Source organism: Salvelinus fontinalis, chromosome 21, assembly GCF_029448725.1.
Source record: "Salvelinus fontinalis isolate EN_2023a chromosome 21, ASM2944872v1, whole genome shotgun sequence".
In the NCBI taxonomy this organism is placed as follows: Eukaryota; Metazoa; Chordata; class Actinopteri; order Salmoniformes; family Salmonidae; genus Salvelinus; species Salvelinus fontinalis.
Window position 1 is genome coordinate 11,773,815 of NC_074685.1, and position 19,375 is coordinate 11,793,189.

General features: G+C 45.6%; 1 protein-coding gene across 5 annotated transcripts in view; it reads left to right on the top strand.

Moving 5' to 3' along the window:
- The window catches only part of LOC129818178 (zinc finger FYVE domain-containing protein 16-like), a 51,405-nt gene extending 32,349 nt beyond the window's left edge, over positions 1–19,056 (top strand). For 2 of the 5 annotated variants that reach the window (XM_055873850.1, XM_055873851.1), the window contains exons 5-16: positions 7,023–7,199; positions 7,476–7,639; positions 7,777–8,116; positions 8,492–8,647; positions 8,988–9,212; positions 11,305–11,387; positions 12,325–12,429; positions 16,094–16,244; positions 16,698–16,941; positions 17,054–17,159; positions 17,323–17,499; positions 17,814–19,056. In XM_055873850.1, coding sequence (XP_055729825.1) covers positions 7,023–7,199; positions 7,476–7,639; positions 7,777–8,116; positions 8,492–8,647; positions 8,988–9,212; positions 11,305–11,387; positions 12,325–12,429; positions 16,094–16,244; positions 16,698–16,941; positions 17,054–17,159; positions 17,323–17,499; positions 17,814–17,972 — 2,087 coding nt within the window. In that variant the 3' untranslated portion in view covers positions 17,973–19,056. The remainder of the gene's footprint in view (positions 1–7,022; positions 7,200–7,475; positions 7,640–7,776; positions 8,117–8,491; positions 8,648–8,987; positions 9,213–11,304; positions 11,388–12,324; positions 12,430–16,093; positions 16,245–16,697; positions 16,942–17,053; positions 17,160–17,322; positions 17,500–17,813) is intronic. The other 3 variants (XM_055873852.1, XM_055873853.1, XM_055873854.1) reach the window with 2 other exon arrangements.
- Positions 19,057–19,375: the final 319 nt, after the last annotated feature.

The window sequence follows — 19,375 nt, forward strand, 5'->3', positions numbered from 1 at the left end:
CACCTCCACCCTACCTGACACCCTAGACCCACTCCAATTTGCTTACCGACCCAATAGGTCCACAGACGACGCAATCGCAACCACACTTCCCTAACCCATCTGGACAAGAGGAATACCTATGTGAGAATGCTGTTCATAGACTACAGCTCAGCATTTAACACCATAGTACCCTCCAAACTCGTCATCAAGCTCGAGACCCTGGGTCTCGACCCCGCCCTGTGCAACTGGGTACTGGACTTCCTGACGGGCCGCCCCCAGGTGGTGAGGGTAGGTAACAACATCTCCACCCCGCTGATCCTCAACACTGGGGCCTCACAAGGGTGTGTTCTGAGCCCTCTCCTGTACTCCCTGTTCACCCACGACTGCGTGGCCATGCACGCCTCCAACTCAATCATCAAGTTTGCGGACGACACTACAGTGTTAGGCTTGATTACCAACAACGACGAGACGGCCTACAGGGAGGAGGTGAGGGCCCTCGGAGTGTGGTGTCAGGAAAATAACCTCACACTCAACGTCAACAAAACAAAGAAGATGATTGTGGACTTCAGGAAACAGCAGAGGGAGCACCCCCCTATCCACATCGACGGGACAGTAGTGGAGAGGGTAGTAAGTTTTAAGTTCCTCGGTGTACACATCACGGACAAACTGAATTGGTCCACCCACACAGACAGCGTTGTGAAGAAGGCGCAGCAGCGCCTCTTCAACCTCAGGAGGCTGAAGAAATTTGGCTTGTCACCAAAAGCACTCACAAACTTCTACAGATGCACAATCGAGAGCATCCTGTCGGGCTGTATCACCGCCTGGTACGGCAACTGCTCCGCCCACAACCGTAAGGCTCTCCAGAGGGTAGTGAGGTCTGCACAACGCATCACCGGGGGCATACTACCTGCCCTCCAGGACACCTACACCACCCGATGTCACAGGAAGGCCATAAAGATCATCAAGGACAACAACCAACCGAGCCACTGCCTGTTCACCCCGCTATCATCCAGAAGGCGAGGTCAGTACAGGTGCATCAAAGCAGGGACCGAGAGACTGAAAAACAGCTTCTATCTCAAGGCCATCAGACTGTTAAACAGCCACCACTAACATTTAGTGGCCGCTGCCAACATACTGACTCAACTCCAGCCACTTTAATAATGGGAATTGATGGAAATGTATGTAAAAATGTATCACTAGCCACTTTAAACAATGCCACTTAATATAATGTTTACATACCCTACATTACTCATCTCATATGTATATGTATATACTGTACTCTATATTATCTATTGCATCTTGCCATCTTTATGTAATACATGTATCACTAGCCACTTTAAACTATGCCACTTTATGTTTATATATCCTACATTACTCATCTGATATGTATATACTGTACTCTATACCATCTTCTGCATCTTGCCTATGCCGTTCTGTACCATCACTCATTCATATATCTTTATGTACATATTCTTTATCCCTTTACACTTGTGTGTATAAGGTAGTAGTTGTGGAATTGTTAGGTTAGATTACTCGTTGGTTATTACTGCATTGTCGGAACTAGAAGCACAAGCATTTCGCTACACTCGCATTAACATCTGCTAACCATGTGTATGTGTGTAACAGTCGTCATAGTCGTTCTCCTCCTCAGACGAGGAGGAGCATGGATCGGACCAACACGCAGAGTGGTTAGTGCTCATGATCATTTATTAAAACGAAAGTGAACACTAACACAAAACAAAATAACAAAAATGAGTACAACCGACAACAGTCCCGTGTGGCATGAATACAAACACGGAAACAAACACCCACAAAACACACGTGAAACCCCGGCTGCCTTAGTATGATTCTCAATCAGGGACAACGATTGACAGCTGCCTCTGATTGAGAATCATACTAGGCCGAACACAAAATCCCAACATAGAAAATCACACATAGACAAACCCACCCAACTCACGCTCTGACCAACTAAATAAATACAAGACAAAAGAAAAGAAAACAGGTCAGGAACGTGACAATGTGACAAATAAATTTTGATTTGATTTGATTTGGTCAATGACCTGAAGAGAGCTGGGATCACAGTCTCAAAGAAAACCATTAGTAACATACTACGCCGTCATGGATTAAAATCCTGCAGCGCACGCAAGGTCCCCCTGCTCAAGCCAGCGCATGTCCAGGCCTGTCTGAAGTTTGCCAATGACCATCTGGATGATCCAGAGGAGGAATGGGAGAAGGTCATGTGGTTTGATGAGACAAAAATAGAGCTTTTTGGTCTAAACTCCACTCGCCGTGTTTGGAGGAAGAAGAAGGATGAGTACAACCCCAAGAACACCATCCCAACCGTGAAGCATGGAGGTGGAAACATCATTCTTTGGGGATGCTTTTCTGCAAAGGGGACAGGACGACTGCACCGTATTGAAGGGAGGATGGATGGGGCCATGTATCGCGAGATCTTGGCCAACAACCTCCTTCCCTCAGTAAGAGCATTGAAGATGGGTCGTGGCTGGGTCTTCCAGCATGATAACGTCCCGAAACACACAGCCAGGGCAACTAAGGAGTAAGAAGCATCTCAAGGTCCTGGAGTGGCCTAGCCAGTCTCCAGACCTGAACCCAATAGAAAATCTTTGGAGGGAGCTGAAAGTCCGTATTGCCCAGCGACAGCCCCAAAACCTGAAGGATCTGGAGAAGGTCTGTATGGAGGAGTGGGCCAAAATCCCTGCTGCAGTGTGTGCAAACCTGGTCAAGAACTACAGGAAACGTATGATCTCTGTAATTGCAAACAAAGGTTTCTGTACCAAATATTAAGTTCTGCTTTTCTGATGTATCAAATACTTATGTCATGCAATAAAATGCAAATTAATTACTTAAAAATCATACAATGTGATTTTCTGGATTTTTGTTTTAGATTCCGTCTCTCACAGTTGAAGTGTACATATGATAAAAATTACAGACCTCTACATGCTTTGTAAGTAGGAAAACCTGCAAAATCGGCAGTGTATCAAATACTTGTTCTCCCCAATGTGTATATATATATATATACAGTTGAAGTCTGAAGTTTACATACACTTAGATTTGAAGTCATTAAAACTTAATTTTCAACCACTCCACAAATTTCTTGTTAACAAACTATCGTTTTTGCAAGTCGGTTAGGACATCTACCTTATGTTTGACACAAGTATTTTTTTTTCAGTGCCTCTTTGCTTGACATCATGGGAAAATCCAAAGAAATCAGCCAAGACCTCAGAAAAAAATTGTATACCTCCACAAGTCTGGTTCATCCTTGGGAGCAATTTGCAAATGCCTGATGGTAGCACGTTCATCTGTACAAACAATAGTACGCAAGTATTAACACCATGGGACCACGCAGCCGTCATACCGCTCAGGAAGGAGACACGTTCTGTCTCCTAGAGATGAACGTACTTTGGTGCGAAAAGTGCAAATCAATCCCAGAACAACAGCAAAGGACCTTGTGAAGATGCTGGAGGAAACCGGTACAAAAGTATCTATATCCACGGCAAAACGAGTCCTATATCAACATAACCTGAAAGGCCGCTCAGCAAGGAAGAAGCCACTGCTCCAAAACCGGCATAAAAAAGCCAGACTATGGTTTGCAACTGCACATGGGGATAATGTCCTCTGGTCTGATGAAACAAAAATAGAACTGTTTGGCCATAATGACCATTGTTATGTTTGGAGGACATAGGGGGAAGCTTGCAAGCCAAAGAACACCATCCCAACCGTGAAGCACGGGGGTGACAGCATCATGTTGTGCGGGTGCTTTGCTGCAGGAGGGACTGGTGCACTTCACAAAATAGATGGCATCATGAGGGAAGAAAATTATGTGGATATATTGAAGCAACATCTCAAGACATCAGTTAGGATGTTAAAGCTTGGTTGCAAATGGGTCTTCCAAATGGACAATGAGCCCAAGCATACTTCCAAAGTTGTGGAAAAATGGCTTAAGTACACTAGTCAATGTATTGGAGTGGCCATCACAAAGCCCTGACCTCAATCCTACAGAAAAATTGTGGGCAGAACTGAAAAAGCGTGTGCGTGCAAGGCCTACAAACCTGACTCAGTTACACCAGCTCTGTCAGGAGGAATGGGCCAAAATTCACCCAACTTATTGTGGGAAGCTTGTGGAAGGCTACCCGAAACATTTGACTCATGTTAAACAATTTAAAGGCAATGCTACCAAATAGTAATTGAGTGTATGTGAACTTCTGACCCACTGGGAATGTGATGAAAGAAATAGAAGCTGAAATAAATAATTCTCGCTACTATTATTCTGACATTTCACATTCTTAAAATGAAGTGGTGATCCTGACTGACCTAAGACAGGGACTTTATACTAGGATTAAATGTCAGGAATTGTGAAAAACTGAGTTTAAATGTATTTGGCTAAGGTGTATGTAAACTTCTAGCTTGAACTGTATATATCTTTCTATATATATATCCCCCTCTCTCTTTATATATCTCGCCCTCTCTCTCTCGCCCTCTCTCCCTCCCTCTCCCTATATCTCGCCCTCTCTCTCTCTCCCTATATCTCGCCCTCTCACTCTCTCCCTCTATCTCGCCCTCTCTTTCTTTCTCTCTCTCTTTCTCACTCTCGCCCTCTCTCTCTCTTGCTCTCTCTCTCTCTCTCGCCCTCTCTCTCTCGCCCTCTCTCTCTCTTGCCCTCTCTCTCTCGCCCTCTCTCTCTCGCGCCCTACCTCTCTCTCGCCCTCTCTCGCCCTACCTCTCTCTCTCTCGCCCTCTCTCTCTCACCTAACCTCTCTCTCTCTCGCCCTACCTCTCTCTCTCTCGCACGCCCTAACTCTCTCTCTCTCGCCCTCATTCTTCCCATCTCTCGCTCTCCCCATCTCGCCCTCTCGCTCTCTGTCTCTCTCCATTCTCTTGTTTTCCCCATCATTGCGCGCTCATTCTTGCCTGATTCACACAATAGGGCCGACCTAAACTTCGCTTTGCTGGCTCTGACATTGTCTTTTCCAGCACGGTTCCAGCAACTGGATGCGTAACCAGGCCAGCCCAGTACAGCTTGGCTTGGTTCAGCTCTGTAGGGCTCAGTAGTGTAAAAGGGAGAGCTGTCTCCATGTGATGCTGGGCCTCCATCTGTCTACAGTAGATTGCTGTATGCATATTGGAGTGTCTGGCCAGGAGAGGTGGTGGAACGGTTGTTTTGATTACAGTTCACCATTTACGTTTACAGAGGCTATATACAAGAAATGCTTCTACTTCATGCCAAACATTCCATACAACAATGTTAATTAGCTATAGCACAGAACATCATATGTCTAGATCAGTTTGTACATCCGTGTATGCATCTCTGTGTATTGAAAATCATGTCCAGATCTGTGTACATACTGTATACAAATTGTGTACTCGGTCTTGCCCCCTGACCTCTGTCTGTGTTCATGTCCCATGTTTGTATGCTAATGCTCTTTCCTCTCTGCCTACCTCTACAGTCGTGCCCAAAAGTTTTGAGAATGACACAAATATTAATTTCCACAAAGTTTGCTGCTTCAGTGTCTTTAGATATTTTTGTCAGCTGTTACTATGGAATACTGAAGTATAATTACAAGCATTTCATAAGTGGCAAAGGCTTTAATTGACAATTACATGAAGTTGATGCAAAGAGTCAATATTTGCAGTGTTGAGCCTTCTTTTTCAAGACCTCTGCAATCCTCCCTGGCATGCTGTCAATTAACTTCTGGGCCACATCCTGACTGATGGCAGCCCATTCTTGCAAAATCAATGAGTTTGTCAGAATTTGTGGGTTTTTGTTTGTCCACCCGCCTCTTGAGGATTGACCACAAGTTCTCAATGGGATTAAGGTCTGGGGAGTTTCCTGGCCATGGACCCAAAATATCAATGTTTTGTTCCCCAAGCCACTTAGTTATCACTTTTGCCTTATGGCAAGGTGCTCCATAAGGCTGGAAAAGGTATTGTTTGTCACCAAACTGTTCCTGGATGGTTGGGAGAAGTTGCTCTCGGAGGATGTGTTGGTACCATTCTTTATTCATGGCTGTGTTCTTAGGCAAAATTGTCAGTGAGCCCACTCCCTTGGCTGAGAAGCAACCCCACACATGACTGGTATCAGGATGCTTTACTGTTGGCATGACACAGGACTGATGGTAGGGCTCACCTTGTCTTCTCCGGACAAGCTTTATTCCGGATGCCCCAAACATCAGAGAAAATGACTTTACACCAGTCCTCAGCAGTCCAATCCCTGTACCTTTTGCAGAATATCAGTCTGTCCCTGATGTTTTTCCTGGAGAGAAGTGGCTTCTTTGCTGCCATTCTTGACACCAGGCCATCCTCCAAAAGTCTTCGCTTCACTGTGCATGCAGACACACTCACACCTGCCTGCTGCCATTCCTGAGCAAGCTCTGTACTGGTGGTGCCCCAATCCTGCAGCTGAATCAACTTTAGGAGACGGTCCTGGCGCTTGCTGGACTTTCTTGGGTGGCCTGAAGCTTTCTTCACAACAATTGAACCGCTCTCTTTGAAGTTCTTGATGATCCAATAAATGGTTTAATAAATGGTGCAATCTTACTGGCAGCAATATCCTTGCCTGTGAAGCCCTTTTTGTGCAAAGCAATGATGACGGCACGTGTTTCCTTGCAGGTAACCATGGTTGACAGAGGAAGAAAATGATTCCAAGCACCACCCTCCTTTTGAAGCTTCCAGTCTGTTATTCGAACTCAATCAGCATGACAGAATGATCTCCAGGCTTGTCCTCGTCAACACTCACACCTGTGTTAATGAGAGAATCACTGACATGATGTCAGCTGGCCCTTTTGTGGCAGGGCTGAAATGCAGTGGAAATGTTTTTTGGGGATTCAGTTCATTTTCATGGCGAAGAGGGACTTTGCAATTAATTGTAATTCATCTGATCACTCTTCATAACATTCTGGAGTATATGCAAATTGCCATCATACAAACTGAGGCAGCAGACATTGTGAAAATTAATATTTGTGTCATTCTCAAAACTTATTGCCACGACTGTACCTACCTGTCTCTCCCCTCCCTCTCCCCTCTAGCCCAGTCGCTGGAGCGTATGAGGAGTCCGCCAGGTCCGAGCCCCAACCCCAACGTCCCGTCAGAGTACTGCAGCACCATCCCCCCCATGCAGCAGGCCCGGGCTGCAGGCACCCTCACCTCCCCCCCGCCCACCGTCATGGTGCCTGTCTCCGTGCTCAAAAACCCTGGCAGCGATGGTACGTATGCAACCCTACATGGGCCGTTGTAGTCGCTAGTTGTGTAACCGTAGTCCCAAAAGCGGTAAACATCCTGTTACTCCCCATAGAATAGCTTATTCAGCCACAGTTTGGTTATGATTACATTTTATTTGTATTTTTTTCTGATTTTGTATTTCTTGTTTTATTTTCGGTTTGTTTCACATTTATATTAATTTTGACACTCTAATCTAAACAACAGTTGAAATGAAAGGGGAAGTGACAGAAGTTCCTGTCCCTGTGTGGTGCATGTGTCAGGTTGTCCTCGTGAGCAGAAGCGTGTGTGGTTTGCAGATGGCATCCTGCCCAATGGAGAGGTGGCCAACACCACCAGGCTCTCTGTGACCGGCAGGAGGGGCTCGCAGGAGTCCAGCCCTGTCACACCTGACCCACCTACAGTAAGAGGCATCACTGAGACACACGTATGTGGCTAGACCCCACACAGAAACACACATAAAGTGCACATACACATGTAACCTTGACACATACATACATTTATCTCTCTTTCTGTATGTTAATACGTCTATTCATCCATCTCTTATCCGTCTGTGTCCTCCAGGCTGGCAGCAGAGTGTCCCCTGGCTCTGCAGCGGTATCAGAGGGTGGTGTGTTGACCCCAGTGGAGGTGGTGCGCCCCCCAGTGTCAGGACCCTGGGACTACAGCCTGCTGTGTGGGATGGGGGGCTGTGTGGAGAGGAGCCCCAGTCTGCTGCCAGAGGATGAGGAGGGTTTGCCACCTCTACTCATCACCACCGGAGAGGAGGAAGGAGGGGGGGATCTATTGGTGGAGGAGCGCCCCGCCCCCTGCCAGATCCTTCTTCTATTGGAGGAGGGAGGGCCGCGACCTTTGACCTTTGTCCTCAACGCAAACCTGCTGGTCAACGTCAAACTGGTCACCTGTGAGTTGAACACCCATCTCTACCCTCCTATTCTTCCTGGGGTACATCTCAATAATGTGAAGTGTCTTCCTCTTGTATCCTTTCCTTCATCTGCACTGATCTGTAAAGACGGGACAAGTGAAGCAATGTAGCCTAGCCGATGCCTACTGGGGGCTAGCTTTCACCTGTATAATTCTTTCAGATCAGTTCTTATTAAAGCGAAGTTGACAAGGAGAGAGTATTGAGATGTACCCCTAGGCCCATTCTAAAAACGAATGTGTATCCTGTGTGTATGTATCTCTGTTATTTCTATCAGATTGTGGTCGTAGGTGTTTTGCAGGCAATGTGTGTCTGTATTTGTGTATCCTCACTGTGTGTATGTCTACTGTGCTGTAGACTGCTGTAGGAAGTGCTGGTGTATGGGCTCCAGTGGTCTACAGACTGTGGGACAGAGGGAGATAGTGTTCATCCTGGAGGTTCTGCCAGAGGAGAGGGCTCTGCCCAAAGACCTGTTCACACTCTACCTCTCCATCTACCAGGACGCACAGAGAGGTAACACACATACCAGGACACCCACACACACACACTCTGCCACGCCACTCCATCTACCAGGACGCACAGAGAGGTAACACACATACCAGGACACCCACACACACACACTCTGCCACGCCACTCCATCTACCAGGACGCACAGAGAGGTAACACACATACCAGGACACCCACACACACACACTCTGCCACGCCACTCCATCTACCAGGACGCACAGAGAGGTAACACACATACCAGGACACCCACACACACACACTCTGCCACATCACTCCATCTACCAGGACACCTAGAAAGCCACACACACACACTGCCCACTATGTGTCTCTCCCTCCTCTCCTCCAGGGAAGTATGTAGAGGAGCTGGGCAACGTGGCGTTTACAGGTAGTTTCCTGGGGAGTAAGGAGCATGGCGGCGTGCTGTTTTACTCCCCTACCTTCCAGCCCCTGGAGGGCCTCTGTCTGCCCCCACAGCCCTTCCTCTGTGGTCTGCTCATCCAGAGGCTGGAGGTGCCCTGGGCCAAAGTGTTCCCCCTCAGACTGCTGCTACGGCTGGGAGCAGAACACAGTGGTGAGCCACCAACAGTTACTAGCCTGTCTAAGTTCAGTGGGAATAAATACACTTGAGTATACAAAACATTTTGAACACCTGCTCTTTCCAACACTTAGACTGACCAGGTGAATCCAGGTGAATCCAGGTGAAAGCTATTGATGTCACTTGTTAAATCCACTTCAATCAGTGTAGATGAAGGGGAGAAGACAGGTGAAAGAAGGATTTTTAAGCCTTGAGACAACTGAGACATGGATTGTGTATGTGTGCCATTCAGAGGGTGAATGGATAAGACAAAATATTTGTGTCTTTAAACTGGGTATGGTAGTGGGTGCCAGGCGCACTGGTTTGTGTCACGAACTGCAGCGCTGCTGGGTTTTTCACGCTCAACAGTTTCCCGTGTGTATCAAGAATGGTCCACCACCCAAAGGACATCCAGCCAACTTGACAGAAATGTTGGAGTCAACATGGGCCAGCATCCCTGTAGAACGCTTTCAACACCTTGTAGAGTTCATGCCCAGACAAATTGAATCTGTCGTGAAGGAAAAGGGGGGGTGCAATTAAATATTAGGAAGGTCTCTTTAATGTTTTGTACACTCAGTGTACACTATATATACAAAAGTATATACACTATATATACAAAAGACGCCCCTTCAAATTCGTGGGTTTGGCTATTTCAGCCACACCCGTTGCTGACAGGTGTATAAAATCGAGCACACCGCCATGCAATCTCCATAGACAAACATTGGCAGTAGAATGGCCTTACCGAAGAGCTCAGTGAATTTGAACGTGGCACCGTCATAGGATGCCACCTTTCCAACCAGTCAGTTGTTCAAATTTCTACCCTGCTCGAGCTTCCCCGGTCAACTGTAAGTGCTGTTATGGTGATGTTGAAACGTCTAGGAGCAACAGCGGCTCAGCCGCGAAGTTGTAGGCCACACAAGCTCACAGAATGGGACCGCCGAGTCCTGAAGCGCGTAGCGTGTAAAAATCCTCTGTCCTCGGTTGCAACACTCACTACCGAGTTCCAAACTGCCTCTGGAAGCAACGTCAGCACAAGAAGCAACGTCAGCCGAAGAACTGTTCGTCGGGAGCTTCATGAAATGGGTTTCCGTGGCCGAGCAGCCGTACACAAGCCTAAGATCACCAAGCATCGGCTGGAGTGGTGTAAAGCTCGCCGCCATTGGACTCTGGAGCAGTGGAAACGCGTTCTCTGGAGTGATGAATCACGCTTCACCATCTGGCAGTCCGACGGATGAATCTGTGTTTGGTGGATGCCAGGAGAACGCTACCTGCCCCAACGCATAATGCCAACTGTAAAGTTTGGTGGAGGAGGAATAATGGTCTGGGGCTCTTTTTCATGGTTTGGGCTACGCCCCTTAGTTCCAGTGAAGGGAAATCTTAACGCTACTGCTTAGAATAACATTCTAGACAATTCTGTGATTTCAACTTTGTGGCAACAGTTTGGGGAAGGCCCTTTCCTATTTCAGCATGACAATGCCCCCGTGCACAAAGCGAGGTCCATACAGAAATGGTTTGTCGAGATCTGTTTGGAAGAACTTGACTGGCCTTGACAGAGCCCTGACCTCAACACAATCAAACACCTTTGGGATGAATTGGAACACCGACTGTGAGCCAGGCCTAATCACCCAACATCAGTGTCCGACCTCAGTAATGCTCTTGTGGCTGAATGGAAGCAAGTCCCCGCAGCAATGTTCCAACATCTAGTGGAAAGCCTTCCCAGAAGAGTGGAGGCTGTTATAGGGGGGACCAACAGCAGCAAAGGGGAACCAACTCCATATTAATGCCCATGATTTTGGAATGAGATGTTCGACAACCAGGTGTCCACATTTGGTCATGTAGTGTTCATGGTAATTCGCTTTAGAAGGCTATTCACTTTGACTGCTTTTCAAAATCAAATCTGTTTTGATAGCTATTTCAAACCTAGATATCTGCTGTAGACTGTAGACTACTGCGATCACCTCTGCTTTCACTTTACTCACGCGCCCATAACTTACAGTAATGACATGGTGAAATAATAATGAAATTGTTACAACAAGTGTTTTGATGAATGTGGAGCCTGATTCTAATTACCTTTGGGGGGGTTTTGCAGTGTACCCCAGCACTCTGGTCAGCGTCCGCTTCAGAGAAACTGTGTTCAGAGAGACAGGACACACCATCCTGAACCTGTTGGCTGTAAGTACTGAAAACACACACACACACACATACACATAAAGAATACAGTAGCTGGAGTTTTGTATTGTAAATCTCATGTATTTTAGAGTATTTCCTTTTCTTTTAGCAATTTGATCACTCTAAAACATTGATAATAACCATTCACATCACACTGAAGCCAGGCAGTAAATGTAGGTCTCTAGCCCTGATGTAAAGCAGAGTTAAGACCCGTCTCCCTGATCGTCTGTGATGATCACTGAGCCGTATGCTGTGCAGTGTGTTTTCCCGCAGGAGGCCAGCCAATATTGCTATATTGTAATTATTTCACCACTATGGCCTATTTATTGCCTTACCTCCCTTATCAGCACACACTGTATATAGACTTTTTCTATTGTATTATTGACTGTATGTTTGTTTATTCCACGTGTAACTCTGTGTTGTTGTTTGTGTCGCACTGCTTTGCTTTATCTTGGCCAGGTCACAGTTGTAAATGAGAACGTGTTCTCAACTGGCCTACCTGGTTAAATAAAGGTGAAATAAATAAATTAAATTAAATTAGAGACGGAGGACAGAAATGACACACAGAGCTAGATCAGGTCTCCGATGGGAGAACATACTGCAGTAGTTTGGTTCCCTGACAGCTGTTGTCTGGCGGGAGTAGAGGGGAGCCTTTAGTGGTCTCAGGTGGTACAGCAGTTAGGTTTGCTGCCTTCAGAACACATGAACGAACGAACGTCTCTCACTAAGTCACTCACTCACTCACTCACTCACTCACTCACTCACACACACACTCAGACACACACACACACACACACACACACACACACACACACACACACACACACACACACACAGTGTGTAATTTCTGTCCAATAATGACTTTAAAGAGATGTGTAGGCCACATACTATTAATGTCCCCAAAATAAACCGGTGACGTGTGTGTTGTGATCATCAACAGGACCTGAGGAACTACCAGTACAGTCTGCCTGCTGTGGAGGGTCTGAGGATCCACATGGAGATGGGCCACAGCTACATCGACATTCCCAAGAGCAGCTTCCCTGAGGTAAGACCAATGTGTGTGTGTCTCAGGGTTCCCAGGAAAACACCATTCTAAACAGCGCACATGATGCGAGCGGTTCCATAGCCTATGTGACAGAAATGATGCGAGCGGTTCCATAGCCTATGTGACAGAGATGATGCGAGCGGTTCCATAGCCTATGTGACAGAGATGATGCGAGCGGTTCCATAGCCTATGTGACAGAGATGATGCGAGCGGTTCCATAGCCTATGTGACAGAGATGATGCGAGCGGTTCCATAGCCTATGTGACAGAGATTAACATCTATTTTAGAAATGTTGAGAGGGAAGATCTAAAGATGCAACAACTAGCATGGGTTGTGAATATGACAAGGGTTGCGAATATGACAAGGGTTGTGAATATGACAAGGGTTGTGAATATGACAGGGGTTGTGAATATGACAAGGGTTGTGAATATGACAAGGGTTGTGAATATGACAGGGGTTGTGAATATGACAGGGGTTGTGAATATGACAAGGGTTGTGAATATGACAAGGGTCGTGAATATGACAAGGATTGTGAATATGACAAGGGTTGTGAATATGACAAGGGTTGTGAATATGACAAGGGTTGTGAATATACCAAGGGTTGTGCCTTTAGAAAACCGATAGAACATGATAAATACTGTTTTGAATGTCATTTCATCATCCTTATGGTCGGAATTTGGATAGGCTACTTTGAAACAAAAAAAAGCCCTTGTTTTAAACAATTATGTTTAAATAGTTTCAGAAAAGCTGACTGCCTCCACTCAGATTGCCAGAAGGGTGATGTTGCGGTGCGCAACAGGCACTGGCCTTTCTCTCCGATCTAAACGAACAGTGCTTCGAGTATGTCAGATTCAAGCCTTCAGACGTTAATATTAATTATCCTACATTATATTTGTGCAACATGGCTGGCGTTTAGCCTATATGTAATCAAAAGTCTGATAAAAAGTTCTGTACATTTTACAAACATACACTTAAGTTTTTCTTAACAGAAAAGCTCATGTTTTTTGGTTTTCAAATCGATTTTAATTGGCTATTTTGGTTAATGGCCTTGGTGCCCTAGCAGATGGCCTTGGTGCCCTAGCAGATGGCCTTGGTGCCCTAGCAGATGGCCTTGGTGCCCTAGCAGATGGCCGTGGTGCCCTGGCAGATGGCCTTGGTGCCCTAGCAGATGGCCTTGGTGCCCTAGCAGATGGCCTTGGTGCCCTGGCATATGGCCTTGGTGCCCTAGCAGATGGCCTTGGTACCCTGGCATATGGCCTTGGTGCCCTAGCAGATGGCCTTGGTGCCCTAGCAGATGGCCTTGGTGCCCTAGCAGATGGCCTTGGTGCCCTAGCAGATGGCCTTGGTTCCCTAGCAGATGGCCTTGGTGCCCTAGCAGATGGCCTTGGTGCCCTAGCAGATGGCCTTGGTGCCCTAGCAGATGGCCTTAGTGCCCTAGCAGATGGCCTTGGTGCCCTGGCAGATTGGGCATCTCTTGAAGGCCAATGGCCTTGCCTTGATTTATATTTGATGACTTTGACAGTGTACGTGTAGCTCTGCAGCACAGCGTCTCTCCAACAGCACCCTGGACAAGCTAAATATTTTGCGTACCTGACTATCTTTGGAAAAGTGGGTACTGCTTATCAGGGGGCAACATATGTTGTTGGAGGTGCATCTTGTTCAGTTTAGCTCAGAAAATTCCAACCTCGTCAATCTGCCGCCCTAGTGGTCCTCCTGCCTAATAGGAGGGCTGGTACTGTCTGTCATTCTGAGCACAGTTAAGCACCCAATGCAAATGGCTCTGGGAGTTTTCTCATACATCTGGTGATTTTAAATCTTGCCTGTCATTTGTCCGCTGCCAAATTTTCTTAACGGAAACCCTGGTGTGCATGTGTTTTTTTTGGTGCATTACTGTATAACTACACTACCGGTGAAAGGTTTTAGAACACCTACTTATTTAAGGGTTTTTCTTATTTTTACTATTTTCTACATTGTAGAATAATAGTGAAGACATCAAAACTATGGATTGAATCATGTAGTAACCAAAAAAGTGTTTAACAAATCAAAATAAATATATTTTAGATTCTTCAAGTAGCCACCCTTTGCCTTGATGACAGCTTTGCACACTCTTGGCATTCTCTCAACCAGCTTCATGAGGTAGTCACCTGGAATGCATTTCAATTAACAGGTGTGCCTTCTTAAAAGTTAATTTGTGGAATTTCTTTTTGAGCCAATCAGTTGTGTTGTGACACAGTGGGGGGGGTATACAGAAGATAGCCCTATTTGGTAAAAGATGAAGTCCATATTATGGCAAGAACAGCTCAAATAAGCAAAGAGAAATGACAGTCCATCATTACTTTAAGACATGAAGGTCAGTCAAAATGTAAAATGTCAAGAACTTTTAAAGTTTATAAAGTGCAGTTGCAAAAACCATCAAGCGCTATGATGAAACTGGGTCTTATGAGGACCACCGAAGGGAAGGAAGACCCAGTTACCTTTGGTGCAGAGGATAAGTTCATTGGAGTTACCAGCCTCAGAAATTGAAGCCCAAATAAATGCTTCACAGAGTTCAAGTAACAGACACATCTCAACATCAGCTGTTCAGAGGCGACTGTGTAAATCAGGCCTTCATGGTCGAATTGCTGCAAAGAAGCCTCTACTAAAGGACACCAATAAGAAGAAGAGACTTACTTGGGACAAGAAACACGAGCAATGATCATTAGACCAGTGGAAATGTGTCCTTTGATCTTGAGTCCAAATTGGAGATTTTTGGTTCCAACTGCCGTGTCTTTGTGAGACGAGGTGTGGGTGGACGGATGTTTTCCACATGTGTATTTCCCACCGTAAAGCATGGAGGAAGAGGTGTTATAGTGTGGGGGTACTTAGCTGGGGACACTGTCTGTGATGTATTTATAATTCAAGGCACACTTAACCAGTATGGCTTCCACAGAATTCTGCAGCGATACGCCATCCCATCTGGTTTGAGCTTGGTCCCACTATCATTTGTTTTTCAACAGGACAATGACCCAACACTGACCCAGGTTGTGTAAGGGCTATTTTACCAAGAAGGAAAGCGATGGCGGCAGGTAGCCTAGTGGTTAGAGCGTTGGACTAGTAACCGAAAGGTTGCAAGATCGAATCCCAGAGCTGACAAAGTAAAAATCTGTTGTTCTTCCCCTGAACAAGGCAGTTAACCCACTGTTCCTAGGCCATCATTGAAAATAAGAATTTGTTCTTAACTGACTTACCTAGTTAAATAAAGATAAAATAAATAAAACATTTAAAAAAATGTAAATGGAGTGCTGCAATAGATGACCTGGCCTCCACAATCCCCCGACCTCAACCAAATTGTGATGGTTTGGGATGAGTCGGGACCGCAGAGTTAAGGAGAAGCAGCCAACAAGTGCTCAGCATATGTGGGAACTTCTTCAAGACTAGTTGAAATGCATTCCAGGTGAAGCTGGTTGAGAGAATGCCAAGAGTCTGCAAAGCTGATATCAAGGCAAAGGGTGGCTATTTGAAGAATCTCAAATATAAAATATATTTTGAATTGTTTAACACTTTTTTGTTTACTACATGGTTCCATGTCTGTTATTTCATAGCTTTGATCTCTTCACCTATACATTGTAGAATAACAGTGTTTCTATAACTTTTGACCGGTAGTGTATATGTGCGTTTTTTCTAGATGCTGAAGGTTGTGAATGCGTCTAACGAGCATGTGATCAGTGTGGGTGCCGGGTTCAGCTCAGAGGCTGACTCCCACCTGGTCTGTTTCCAGAACAACGAGGGCACCTATCAGACCCAGGCCAACAGCCAGCCTGGCAAGACACGCACAGGTCAGTAACAACCCAGATTGCCCACTAGAGGTCAGAATAAACTGTTTGTTTTTTTTGCTTCAGAAACCAGGGTTGTGTTCATTAGGGCAAAATCTAAATTGTTTTGCAACAGAAAATGATAAAGAATGTTTCTTATTGGACAACTATATGTAGCCCACCCCTGTTTCAATCAGTGTTTTTTTCTATTTGGTGGATAATGAATACGTCCCAGATATGAAGCAGGTGTTTCTTTTGGAGTTGTGGTCTTGACTAGTTGAAACATTAAGTAGTCCTTGCTTGTCTTTCTGTTTGTTAAAACATATTATTTGTAATTAAATGAAAGAATATACTTGATTTGTGTCCTTGTCTTTTATCAGTACCAAACCAGAATTCAAACTAAATCGGTAAATCTGCTGGAATTTTATCTATGATATTGTGTTATTCTAACCAGTGTATTATTGTGTTATTCTATAGTGACGGGGGCCAGCTTCGTGGTGTTCAACGGGGCTCTGAAGGCCTCGTCAGGCTTCATCGCCAAGTCGAGCATCGTGGAGGACGGCCTGATGGTTCAGATCCCCCCAGAGACCATGGAGGCCCTGCGTGCCGCCCTGAGGGGGCAGACTGACTTCCACATCCCCTGTGGCAAGGCTGACGGAGGGGAGCTCCGGGACAATGTCACCGTCCGCTGGATTGACTGGAGCTCCCCTGTCAACGCTGGGTAAGGGCTATGATACACACTAAAACATACAGACTCATATACACATAATGGTGATCTTCTCCCTGGTGCATGATTGGTCAATTAATTAATTAATGTGTGTATGTACCTGTAGTGTGACCAGTGGTGTAGACAGGAAACCTCTGGAGGGGGTCCACAGTGTGAGGATGCAGCAGGACACAGAATTTGAGTCGGACGGACGCACCATCAGGTGTACTGAGGTAGGACACAAACACACAGGTCATACATACAGACATGGAGTTCTGATCACCTTCTGATTCACATCTCTCTGAAACGCACACTTGTAAACACACACATTCAGTCACTCAAACCTGTCTGTCTGTACCTGTCGAACGCCATTCTTCTGTCTGTCTCTCCCTCCAGGTGTTCTACTGGCTGAAGACTCCAGACATGTCCCTGTCTGCAGTGCTGTCGTCCTGCAATGTGTTCCACAGGGAGATGGCTGTGGCCAGCTGTAGTGCTCTGACCCCTCACCTCTCTGTCCTCTCAGCCAGCGGCATCAACTCCCTCGCCCTCAGAGTCTCCACACACACTGACAAGGTAACTAATGTACTAACACACTGTAATGCTATGAATGGGTATCACTTTGTGACAAATGTATCTGTGAACAGAGCTATAAAAACATTTGATTGATCGATTGGTTGATTTAATATTCTAGAAACGAGACCCACTGGAGCCAAACAAAACTGTAAGGATATTAAGGATCTTAACTGGTGTGTGTGTGTGTGTGTGTGTGTGTGTGTGTGTGTGTGTGTGTGTGTGTGTGTGTGTGTGTGTGTGTGTGTGTGTGTGTGTGTGTGTGTGTGTGTGTGTGTGTGTGTGTGTGTGTGTGTCTGTGTCTGTGTCTGTGTCAGGTGGAGTACCAGGCCGGTTCAGGAGGCAGGCTCCTACCCCAGCGCTATATGAACGAGCTAGACAGCGCTCTGATCCCCGTCATCCACGGAGGTTCAGCCAGAGTACCACAGACAGCCATGGACATGGAGTTTATCTTCTACATCACACACACTGTCTAACACACACAGTCTCGCACATGGAAACACAAAAACTGTTAAACACTGTACGTGCCATTACACACACACACACACAGTCTGAATGTCTTTTCTCAGAGTAAGAGGCTGGAGCTCAGAGGACCTTGGACAAACTGACTGAACCTGAGTACACAAACAGCCAATCAGGCTTGGCTAATAACTGAACTAAAGACACACGCCGCCAATGGCAGGACATTCCCACAGAGTCTCTCTCTGAAGGCCTTAGAGAATAGAGATGTAGGCCTTTGTTCCAGGATGGACAGTGGAGAAACTGGAACAGTGACATAGCTTTAAGTCTGAGAAACTTTATGAATGCTGCTTTAACCCACGCGGCCAAACACTTAGCACAAATAACAACAACAATCCCAAAAAGAATCAACTCTCCTGAAACGGACTTTTCTCATCTCTTCCTGCTCTGCCTTGACTTTTTGTTGGCATCTGTCTGTCAGCCAGCCAAGGAACACCTTGATGAATGTTTCCAACCGACACTGTCAACAAACTGCTTTCTTTTCTCTACTCTTCTTTTAATGTATTTACTGTATATTTAGAATGACCACATGGTAAAACAATGATGAATTATATTGAAGTTACTTGATTGACAGCTGTATGCCAAGCTTGTGAAGAGCAGCATGACATGAGACACTGATGTGCTTTGTAGAGGTTTCTAGATAAATTGTTATTTGAGGATGTGAACGCTATTTTAGAATGAGGAAATTCTATAATGGCGTTTTGAACTTCCTCTCTCTTCATCGGCAGAGTGCAGAGTCTTGTTTAGCAGACCAGTGGTCTCTCCAGTTGTGTGTTATATGTGGGGAATTCTCTGACAACCCTCACTGTCTCGTCCAAATCTATAGAAATTATATCAAGCTTTTTTAAGCTTAAAGTACTATTTTTTTTGGAACCTTTACTTAAATGGAATCGATGTTCGTATTTTTGATAGGACGTTAGCTTGCTGAGTCACTTTAGCAGGTGTAGTGCAAATAAGGCCTGAGGAGCAACAGAAAAAAACGATGGTCAAGAGTTTCCCCTGATGAGGAACACTGTAAAAGTATTAAAACTTCCCTTCATATTTTGTCTGGCCTGAGTTATTAGCTGCCCTAGAAAGCCTTGAACCAGCCAGACACATTCTTCAACAATATCACCGATACTGACTGATGTTATTGATATGGTCCAATCTTATGGATGAAGGTGAGTGTTAATGTAACATTGATCTATATAAATTCCTATTGATGCATATGATTGACCATTGACCATATCTTCCTTTCTCATCCTGTTGTGTTGCGGCTCTCTTAAAACCCTCTAGAGTCGACATAATAAGTAACATAGAAGAATCCCCATCAACATCCTTCAATTTAAAATACAGATATCTGATATTCCACCGCATCCGC